This window comes from Oncorhynchus gorbuscha, linkage group LG16 (genome assembly GCF_021184085.1).
Source record: "Oncorhynchus gorbuscha isolate QuinsamMale2020 ecotype Even-year linkage group LG16, OgorEven_v1.0, whole genome shotgun sequence".
In the NCBI taxonomy this organism is placed as follows: Eukaryota; Metazoa; Chordata; class Actinopteri; order Salmoniformes; family Salmonidae; genus Oncorhynchus; species Oncorhynchus gorbuscha.
The window spans coordinates 2,434,156-2,446,205 of record NC_060188.1 but is presented as its reverse complement, the minus strand read 5'-3'; the positions used below and the strand labels follow the sequence as shown (position 1 = coordinate 2,446,205).

Genomic DNA, 12,050 nt, shown 5'->3' with positions numbered 1-12,050 from the left:
TATAGTATTAATACTGGAAGTTATTAAGTCAAAGTTACAAAATGATTGTTTACTACAGTATAATAAAAGAATGAGCTCCTTTAGTGAGGAATACTTCAATAACAGTCTTAAGATGAAGTGTTAACATATGAGGTACAGGAATTCCAGTTATACAGTCTATCAATGTAGAAAGAAAGGTACAGATACATACCACTTCCCACCACATTACAACCTCAGAGATCCACAGACACACTGCTGTACAACTCCCACAGGGGTGTTTTGGCGTCTCAATACATGACACCCACATGGAAGAACGTCACACAAAACAGAGTCCCCCAAAACAGAGCGCAGCCCCGATGCTATAAACTATCTCCCAAGATCTGCTGGCTGAACTAAGATATGCACCTGGGCCACGTTCATTACAGCACGCCACGGAACACGTTTGGTGATTAATGAACACGACCCTGGAGTGGTACAGGACTGTTAGTAGGTCTTTATCACTGGCCAGAGAATGAAGCTACCTAAACAACAAAACAATATTCTATTCCTATCAATAGAAGCCAGCCATGCTGTAACCTGAAGGCTGTTTACCCTGTTGTACCCTGTCTGTGTGTTGTTGAGATCGGATGGGGATGCCACAGACCATCCAACATCCACGGACTACAGGAGCTGGAGATATCCAGGTGGAGTGTGAGTCTTTGTGTGTGTGTGTGTGTGTGTGTGTGTGTGTGTGTGTGTGTGTGTGTGTGTGTGTGTGTGTGTGTGTGTGTGTGTGTGTGTGTGTGTGTGTGTGTGTGTGTGTGTGTGTGTGTGTGTGTTGTGTGTGTGTGTTAATGTATAGTGATGCATAGGAGGTGGTAAATCTGGAAGACCATAGATGACTGTATTCAGGAGCATGTGTTCTAGTTTGTCATGTTAGTGTGTTTAGGAAGTGTGTGTGTGTGTGTGTGTGTGTGTGTGTGTGTGTGTGTGTGTGTGTGTGTGTGTGTGTGGTGTGTGTGTGTGTGTGTGTGTGTGTGTGTGTGTGTGTGTGTGTGTGTGTGTGTTAATGTATAGTGATGCATAGGATGTGCCTGGAAGACCAAGATACTGTATTCAGGAGCATGGTTCTAGTCATAGTTACTGTGTTTAGAAGATTATGGACTATGGTTCATATGTAAAGTGGTCTAGCATTATTATTAGGAGTGGTGACAGACACACAGGTGTAAGGTTAGGAGTGGTGACAGACACAGGTGTAAGGTTAGGAGTGGTGACAGACACACAGGTGTTAGGTTAGGAGTGGTGACAGACACACAGGTGTAAGGTTAGGAGTGGTGACAGACAGGTGTTAGGTTAGGAGTGGTGACAGACACACAGGTGTTAGGTTAGGAGTGGTGACAGACACACAGGTGGTGACAGACACACAGGTTAGGTTAGGAGTGGTGACAGACACACAGGTGTTAGGTTAGGAGTGGTGACAGACACACAGGTGTTAGGTTAGGAGTGGTGACAGACACACAGGTGTTAGGTTAGGAGTGGTGACAGACACACAGGTGTTAGGTTAGGAGTGGTGACAGACACACAGGTGTGTTAGGTTAGGAGTGGTGACAGACACACAGGTTAGGAGTGGTGACAGACACACAGGTGTTAGGTTAGGAGTGGTGACAGACACGCAGGTGTCCATCCAGTGTGGCGGTAAGGGCTGGGTTGTAAGGGAGTGCTGGGAGTCATTTAACTATCTAGCCTGGTAGGAATGTTAGCTATTTACAGTACAAGGCAGCTGCAAGTCAAAGGTCAAATTGGGGTGAGGTTGCCTTTAACAACAGACCTGGGATCAGATTCCCAAACCCCAGTCCTACCTTTAAACATTATGGGGAGGAAAACATATCTGATCCTGATTCAGTCAATGGTTAGAGGCAACATCTACTTACTCAGAGTATTAGAGGATGATACAAGGATATGGGAGGTAGGGCTCTCCAATTGGTATTTCTGGAAAAGCTAGACATTTTGTTGACAGAATTTTACAACCCTAATGACAGGTTAATGTTATGCGTTTGAGAGATGTTCTTTTGACATAGGACACATCAGTGGCACACAGGAATGACACGTTTCAGTCCAACAGGCCCTTGGCTACTGCTGGACCCTGATTGGTCCGCAAGGCAACACACACTAGTCACCCTGAAAGACACAAGAGCATGGGTAAATGTGTGTGTGTGTACATTTGTGTTTGTGTGTGTGTACATTTGTGTTTGTGTGTGTGTACATTTGTGTTTGTGTACATTTGTGTTTCTGTGTGTGTGTGTACATTTGTGTTTGTGTGTGTGTCACTCACCCACTCATCGTCTTCTACTCCCTGGAAGGACTCCTGTGGTAGAGGGTTGTCATCCATGTTCCCCAGCTTGCCTATCATGGCACTCAACAGCTGTAGTACAGACAGATGGTTAACACACTATAGTCCCACTACTGACTAGTGGTGAGTACCAAGACAGATGGTTAACACACTATAGTCCCACTACTGACTAGTGGTGAGTACCAAGACAGATGGTTAACACACTATAGTCCCACTACTGACTAGTGGTGAGTACCAAGACAGATGGTTAACACACTATAGTCCCACTACTGACTAGTGGTGAGTACCAAGACAGATGGTTAACACACTATAGTCCCACTACTGACTAGTGGTGAGTACCAAGACAGATGGTTAACACACTATAGTCCACTACTGACTAGTGGTTAACACACTATAGTCCCACTACTGACTAGTGGTGAGTACCAAGACAGATGGTTAACACACTATAGTCCCACTACTGACTAGTGGTGAGTACCAAGACAGATGGTTAACACACTATAGTCCCACTACTGACTAGTGGTGAGTACCAAGACAGATGGTTAACACACTATAGTCCCACTACTGACTAGTGGTGAGTACCAAGACAGATGGTTAACACACTATAGTCCCACTACTGACTAGTGGTGAGTACCAAGACAGATGGTTAACACACTATAGTCCCACTACTGAGTGGTTAACACACTATAGTCCCACTACTGACTAGTGGTGAGTACCAAGACAGATGGTTAACACACTATAGTCCCACTACTGACTAGTGGTTAACACACTATAGTCCCACTACTGACTAGTGGTGAGTACCAAGACAGATGGTTAACACACTATAGTCCCACTACTGACTAGTGGTGAGTAGTCCCACTCCTGACCATAGTCCCACACTGATGGTTAACACACTATAGTCCCACTACTGACTAGTGGTTAACACACTATAGTCCCACTACTGACTAGTGGTGAGTACCAAGACAGATGGTTAACACACTATAGTCCCACTACTGACTAGTGGTTAACACACTATAGTCCCACTACTGACTAGTGGTGAGTACCAAGACAGATGGTTAACACACTATAGTCCCACTACTGACTAGTGGTGAGTACCAAGACAGATGGTTAACACACTATAGTCCCACTACTGACTAGTGGTTAACACACTATAGTCCCACTACTGACTAGTGGTGAGTACCAAGACAGATGGTTAACACACTATAGTCCCACTACTGACTGACTAGTGGTTAACACACTATAGTCCCACTACTGACTAGTGGTTAAGACAGATGGTTAACACACTATAGTCCCACTACTGACTACCAAGACAGATGGTTAACACACTATAGTCCCACTACTGACAAGACAGATGGTTAACACACTATAGTCCCACTACTGACTAGTGGTGAGTACCAAGACAGATGGTTAACACACTATAGTCCCACTACTGACTAGTGGTGAGTACCAAGACAGATGGTTAACACACTATAGTCCCACTACTGACTAGTGGTTAACACACTATAGTCCCACTACTGACTAGTGGTGAGTACCAAGACAGATGGTTAACACACTATAGTCCCACTACTGACTAGTGGTGAGTACCAAGACAGATGGTTAACACACTATAGTCCCACTACTGACTAGTGGTGAGTACCAAGACAGATGGTTAACACACTATAGTCCCACTACTGACTAGTGGTGAGTACCAAGACAGATGGTTAACACACTATAGTCCCACTACTGACTAGTGGTTAGTACCAAGACAGATGGTTAACACACTATAGTCCCACTACTGACTAGTGGTGAGTACCAAGACAGATGGTTAACACACTATAGTCCCACTACTGACTAGTGGTGAGTACCAAGACAGATGGTTAACACACTATAGTCCCACTACTGACTAGTGGTTAACACACTATAGTCCCACTACTGACTAGTGGTGAGTACCAAGACAGATGGTTAACACACTATAGTCCCCTACTGACTAGTGGTGAGTACCAAGACAGATGGTTAACACACTATAGTCCCACTACTGACTAGTGGTGAGTACCAAGACAGATGGTTAACACACTATAGTCCCACTACTGACTAGTGGTGAGTACCAAGACAGATGGTTAACACACTATAGTCCCACTACTGACTAGTGGTTAACACACTATAGTCCCACTACTGACTAGTGGTGAGTACCAAGACAGATGGTTAACACACTATAGTCCCACTACTGACTAGTGGTGAGTACCAAGACAGATGGTTAACACACTATAGTCCCACTACTGACTAGTGGTTAACACACTATAGTCCCACTACTGACTAGTGGTGAGTACCAAGACAGATGGTTAACACACTATAGTCCCACTACTGACTAGTGGTGAGTACCAAGACAGATGGTTAACACACTATAGTCCCACTACTGACTAGTGGTGAGTACCAAGACAGATGGTTAACACACTATAGTCCCACTACTGACTAGTGGTGAGTACCAAGACAGATGGTTAACACACTATAGTCCCACTACTGACTAGTGGTGAGTACCAAGACAGATGGTTAACACACTATAGTCCCACTACTGACTAGTGGTGAGTACCAAGACAGATGGTTAACACACTATAGTCCCACTACTGACTAGTGGTGAGTACCAAGACAGATGGTTAACACACTATAGTCCCACTACTGACTAGTGGTTAACACACTATAGTCCCACTACTGACTAGTGGTGAGTACCAAGACAGATGGTTAACACACTATAGTCCCACTACTGACTAGTGGTGAGTACCAAGACAGATGGTTAACACACTATAGTCCCACTACTGACTAGTGGTGAGTACCAAGACAGATGGTTAACACACTATAGTCCCACTACTGACTAGTGGTGAGTACCAAGACAGATGGTTAACACACTATAGTCCCACTACTGACTAGTGGTGAGTACCAAGACAGATGGTTAACACACTATAGTCCCACTACTGACTAGTGGTGAGTACTGACAAGACAGATGGTTAACACACTATAGTCCCACTACTGACTAGTGGTTAACACACTATAGTCCCACTACTGACTAGTGGTGAGTACCAAGACAGATGGTTAACACACTATAGTCCCACTACTGACTAGTGGTGAGTACCAAGACAGATGGTTAACACACTATAGTCCCACTACTGACTAGTGGTTAACACACTATAGTCCCACTACTGACTAGTGGTGAGTACCAAGACAGATGGTTAACACACTATAGTCCCACTACTGACTAGTGGTGAGTACCAAGACAGATGGTTAACACACTATAGTCCCACTACTGACTAGTGGTGAGTACCAAGACAGATGGTTAACACACTATAGTCCCACTACTGACTAGTGGTGAGTACCAAGACAGATGGTTAACACACTATAGTCCCACTACTGACTAGTGGTGAGTACCAAGACAGATGGTTAACACACTATAGTCCCACTACTGACTAGTGGTGAGTACCAAGACAGATGGTTAACACACTATGGTCCCACTACTGACTAGTGGTGAGTACCAAGACAGATGGTTAACACACTATAGTCCCACTACTGACTAGTGGTGAGTACCAAGACAGATGGTTAACACACTATAGTCCCACTACTGACTAGTGGTTAACACACTATAGTCCCACTACTGACTAGTGGTGAGTACCAAGACAGATGGTTAACACACTATAGTCCCACTACTGACTAGTGGTGAGTACCAAGACAGATGGTTAACACACTATAGTCCCACTACTGACTAGTGGTGAGTACCAAGACAGATGGTTAACACACTATAGTCCCACTACTGACTAGTGGTGAGTACCAAGACAGATGGTTAACACACTATAGTCCCACTACTGACTAGTGGTGAGTACCAAGACAGATGGTTAACACACTATAGTCCCACTACTGACTAGTGGTTAACACACTATAGTCCCACTACTGACTAGTGGTGAGTACCAAGACAGATGGTTAACACACTATAGTCCCACTACTGACTAGTGGTGAGTACCAAGACAGATGGTTAACACACTATAGTCCCACTACTGACTAGTGGTGAGTACCAAGACAGATGGTTAACACACTATAGTCCCACTACTGACTAGTGGTTAACACACTATAGTCCCACTACTGACTAGTGGTGAGTACCAAGACAGATGGTTAACACACTATAGTCCCACTACTGACTAGTGGTGAGTACCAAGACAGATGGTTAACACACTATAGTCCCACTACTGACTAGTGGTGAGTACCAAGACAGATGGTTAACACACTATAGTCCCACTACTGACTAGTGGTTAACACACTATAGTCCCACTACTGACTAGTGGTGAGTACCAAGACAGATGGTTAACACACTATAGTCCCACTACTGACTAGTGGTGAGTACCAAGACAGATGGTTAACACACTATAGTCCCACTACTGACTAGTGGTGAGTACCAAGACAGATGGTTAACACACTATAGTCCCACTACTGACTAGTGGTGAGTACCAAGACAGATGGTTAACACACTATAGTCCCACTACTGACTAGTGGTTAACACACTATAGTCCCACTACTGACTAGTGGTGAGTACCAAGACAGATGGTTAACACACTATAGTCCCACTACTGACTAGTGGTGAGTACCAAGACAGATGGTTAACACACTATAGTCCCACTACTGACTAGTGGTGAGTACCAAGACAGATGGTTAACACACTATAGTCCCACTACTGACTAGTGGTTAACACACTATAGTCCCACTACTGACTAGTGGTGAGTACCAAGACAGATGGTTAACACACTATAGTCCCACTACTGACTAGTGGTGAGTACCAAGACAGATGGTTAACACACTATAGTCCCACTACTGACAAGACAGTGGTTAACACACTATAGTCCCACTACTGACTAGTGGTGAGTACCAAGACAGATGGTTAACACACTATAGTCCCACTACTGACTAGTGGTGAGTACCAAGACAGATGGTTAACACACTATAGTCCCACTACTGACTAGTGGTGAGTACCAAGACAGATGGTTAACACACTATAGTCCCACTACTGACTAGTGGTGAGTACCAAGACAGATGGTTAACACACTATAGTCCCACTACTGACTAGTGGTTAACACACTATAGTCCCACTACTGACTAGTGGTGAGTACCAAGACAGATGGTTAACACACTATAGTCCCACTACTGACTAGTGGTGAGTACCAAGACAGATGGTTAACACACTATAGTCCCACTACTGACTAGTGGTGAGTACCAAGACAGATGGTTAACACACTATAGTCCCACTACTGACTAGTGGTTAACACACTATAGTCCCACTACTGACTAGTGGTGAGTACCAAGACAGATGGTTAACACACTATAGTCCCACTACTGACTAGTGGTACCAAGACAGATGGTTAACACACTATAGTCCCACTACTGACTAGTGGTTAACACACTATAGTCCCACTACTGACTAGTGGTGAGTACCAAGACAGATGGTTAACACACTATAGTCCCACTACTGACTAGTGGTGAGTACCAAGACAGATGGTTAACACACTATAGTCCCACTACTGACTAGTGGTGAGTACCAAGACAGATGGTTAACACACTATAGTCCCACTACTGACTAGTGGTTAACACACTATAGTCCCACTACTGACTAGTGGTGAGTACCAAGACAGATGGTTAACACACTATAGTCCCACTACTGACTAGTGGTGAGTACCAAGACAGATGGTTAACACACTTAGTCCCACTACTGACTAGTGGTTAACACACTATAGTCCCACTACTGACTAGTGGTGAGTACCAAGACAGATGGTTAACACACTATAGTCCCACTACTGACTAGTGGTGAGTACCAAGACAGATGGTTAACACACTATAGTCCCACTACTGACTAGTGGTGAGTACCAAGACAGATGGTTAACACACTATAGTCCCACTACTGACTAGTGGTGAGTACCAAGACAGATGGTTAACACACTATAGTCCCACTACTGACTAGTGGTGAGTACCAAGACAGATGGTTAACACACTATAGTCCCACTACTGACTAGTGGTTAACACACTATAGTCCCACTACTGACTAGTGGTGAGTACCAAGACAGATGGTTAACACACTATAGTCCCACTACTGACTAGTGGTGAGTACCCATATCCCTCATTTAACATGATATCAATATGAGCAAGACATATTGAGATATCGGTTTATCCTTGTTGTTAACCTACACTATTAGGTAATGAACATTCATGAGTCTTGCAGGTACAAAACCCTCTCACAGGCTCTCAACAGCATAGTGAACTGGCTGCTGAAGGTCCATCAACTGGCTTCCCATTGTATTCAAACTGGTTAGGTGGGTTTATCTGCTACCAGGATATTTACGTCTAGCCCAATAGAAAATCTGCAAGCAGTTGTCTGGACTTCACAAAGCCGTGGAAATGAACAGAACATGAAACATTCATACATGATACAGATGATCCCATCACTACTAATAACTATTCACACTATTACCGTGACAAAGTGGTCACCAAGCGTCTAGCTAGCTGCACTCACAGAGAAATACTCCCTAAGATAAGATGCTTGTACAGGTTCAGAATAGGGATGCAGGGTATATGGGTGATCTGCTGACGTGCAGACCTATATAACGTAGGTACATGACGTAATGACACCAGCTACACGTGCAGCACAGCATTCCTAACCTATCCCACAGACCTACATGACGTAATGACACCAACTACACAGCATTCCTAACCTATCCCAGACCTATATAACGTAGGTACATGACGTAATGACACCAACTACACAGCATTCCTAACCTATCCCAGACCTATATAACGTAGGTACATGACGTAATGACACCAACTACACAGCATTCCTAACCTATCCCACAGACCTATATAACGTAGGTGACATAATAATGACACATACACAATAACACCAGACCTATATAACTAGGTGACATGACATAATAACACCAGCTACACGTGCAGCACAGCATTCCTAACCTATCCCACAATGCCTCTTGCACTGAGATGCAGGGCCTTAGACCCCTGCGCCCATGTGTGTGTGTTAACTATTTCACTTAAAAGGCTGCCATTTAAAACAAATATTGGTATCATTTTTTGGGCAAGGAAAACATCAGATATCGGTATTGGCCAAAAATGTAATATCAGTGCATCACTAATTCAGATAATAGCAACACACACACACACACACACACACACACACACACACACACACACACACACACACACACACACACACACACACACACACACACACACACACACACACACACACACACACACACACACACACACACACACACACACCTCATCTTTCTTCTGCTCGTCAGTCTTCTCCTCCAGGTAGTGAGAGGATGGAAGGTACTTTCTCACTTGGACCTCCTTGGGCGCCTCACTCACTGAGAGGACAGACAGACAGATGGACAGACAGAAACAGAGACAGTGAGACCAGAGAGTTGGGAGGGGTTGTGTTAGAATAGCAGTGGACCACTGTGTATATACAGGGTTGTGTTAGAATAGCAGTGGGCCACTGTGTATATACAGGGTTGTGTTAGAATGGGAGTGGACCACTGTGTATATACAGGGTTGTGTTAGAATAGCAGTGGACCACTGTGTATATACAGGGTTGTGTTAGAATAGCAGTGGACCACTGTGTATATACAGGGTTGTGTTAGAATAGCAGTGGGCCACTGTGTATATACAGGGTTGTGTTAGAATAGCAGTGGGCCACTGTGTATATACAGGGTTGTGTTAGAATAGCAGTGGACCACTGTGTATATACAGGGTTGTGTTAGAATAGCAGTGGACCACTGTGTATATACAGGGTTGTGTTAGAATAGCAGTGGGCCACGGTGTATATACAGGGTTGTGTTAGAATAGCAGTGGACCACTGTGTATATACAGGGTTGTGTTAGAATAGCAGTGGGCCATGGTGTATATACAGGGTTGTGTTAGAATAGCAGTGGACCACTGTGTATATACAGGGTTGTGTTAGAATAGCAGTGGGCCACTGTGTATATACAGGGTTGTGTTAGAATGGGAGTGGACCACTGTGTATATACAGGGTTGTGTTAGAATGGCAGTGGACCACTGTGTATATACAGGGTTGTGTTAGAATAGCAGTGGGCCACTGTGTATATACAGGGTTGTGTTAGAATAGCAGTGGACCACTGTGTATATACAGGGTTGTGTTAGAATAGCAGTGGACCACTGTGTATATACAGGGTTGTGTTAGAATAGCAGTGGGCCACTGTGTATATACAGGGTTGTGTTAGAATAGCAGTGGGCCACTGTGTATATACAGGGTTGTGTTAGAATGGCAGTGAGCCACTGTGTATATACAGGGTTGTGTTAGAATGGCAGTGGACCACTGTGTATATACAGGGTTGTGTTAGAATAGCAGTGGGCCACTGTGTATATACAGGGTTGTGTTAGAATAGCAGTGGGCCACTGTGTATATACAGGGTTGTGTTAGAATAGCAGTGGGCCACTGTGTATATACAGGGTTGTGTTAGAATAGCAGTGGGCCACTGTGTATATACAGGGTTGTGTTAGAATAGCAGTGGGCCACTGTGTATATACAGGGTTGTGTTAGAATAGCAGTGGGCCACTGTGTATATACAGGGTTGTGTTAGAATAGCAGTGGGCCACTGTGTATATACAGGGTTGTGTTAGAATAGCAGTGGGCCACTGTGTATATACAGGGTTGTGTTAGAATAGCAGTGGGCCACTGTGTATATACAGGGTTGTGTTAGAATAGCAGTGGGCCACTGTGTATATACAGGGTTGTGTTAGAATAGCAGTGGGCCACTGTGTATATACAGGGTTGTGTTAGAATAGCAGTGGGCCACTGTGTATATACAGGGTTGTGTTAGAATAGCAGTGGGCCACTGTGTATATACAGGGTTGTGTTAGAATAGCAGTGGGCCACTGTGTATATACAGGGTTGTGTTAGAATAGGAGTGGACCACTGTGTATATACAGGGTTGTGTTAGAATAGCAGTGGGCCACTGTGTATATACAGGGTTGTGTTAGAATAGCAGTGGGCCACTGTGTATATACAGGGTTGTGTTAGAATAGCAGTGGGCCACTGTGTATATACAGGGTTGTGTTAGAATAGCAGTGGACCACTGTGTATATACAGGGTTGTGTTAGAATAGCAGTGGGCCACTGTGTATATACAGGGTTGTGTTAGAATAGCAGTGGACCACTGTGTATATACAGGGTTGTGTTAGAATAGCAGTGGGCCACTGTGTATATACAGGGTTGTGTTAGAATAGCAGTGGACCACTGTGTATATACAGGGTTGTGTTAGAATAGCAGTGGGCCACTGTGTATATACAGGGTTGTGTTAGAATAGCAGTGGACCACTGTGTATATACAGGGTTGTGTTAGAATAGCAGTGGGCCACTGTGTATATACTCTATGTGGGAAAAGGAAAAAGTGGAACCCTGTGATTTAATAACTGGTTGACCCTCCTTTGGCAGCAATAACCTCAACCAAATGTGTATATGGACCAGACCTGGTTGTGTCAGGAGGAATTTTGGACCATTCATCTTTACAAAACTGTTTCAGTTCAGCAATATTCTTGGGATGTCTGTGTGAACTGTGTTAGAAGGTCATGCCACAGCATCTCAGTCAGGTTGAGGTCAGGACTCTGACTGGGCCACTCCAGAAGGTCAGGACTGACTGGACCACTCCAGAAGGTCAGGACTCTGACTGGACCACTCCAATGGTCAGGACTCTGACTGGGCCACTC

The 12,050-nt window shown here is 44.4% G+C and overlaps 1 protein-coding gene across 1 annotated transcript in view; it reads right to left on the bottom strand.

Moving 5' to 3' along the window:
* Positions 1-1,581: 1,581 nt before the first annotated feature.
* coro7 (coronin 7) overlaps positions 1,582-12,050 on the bottom strand; it is a 374,383-nt gene continuing 363,914 nt past the window's right edge. Inside the window, 3 exon segments of the mRNA XM_046304112.1 lie at positions 1,582-2,136; positions 2,291-2,380; positions 9,599-9,690. Coding sequence (XP_046160068.1) covers positions 2,128-2,136; positions 2,291-2,380; positions 9,599-9,690 — 191 coding nt within the window. The 3' untranslated portion in view covers positions 1,582-2,127.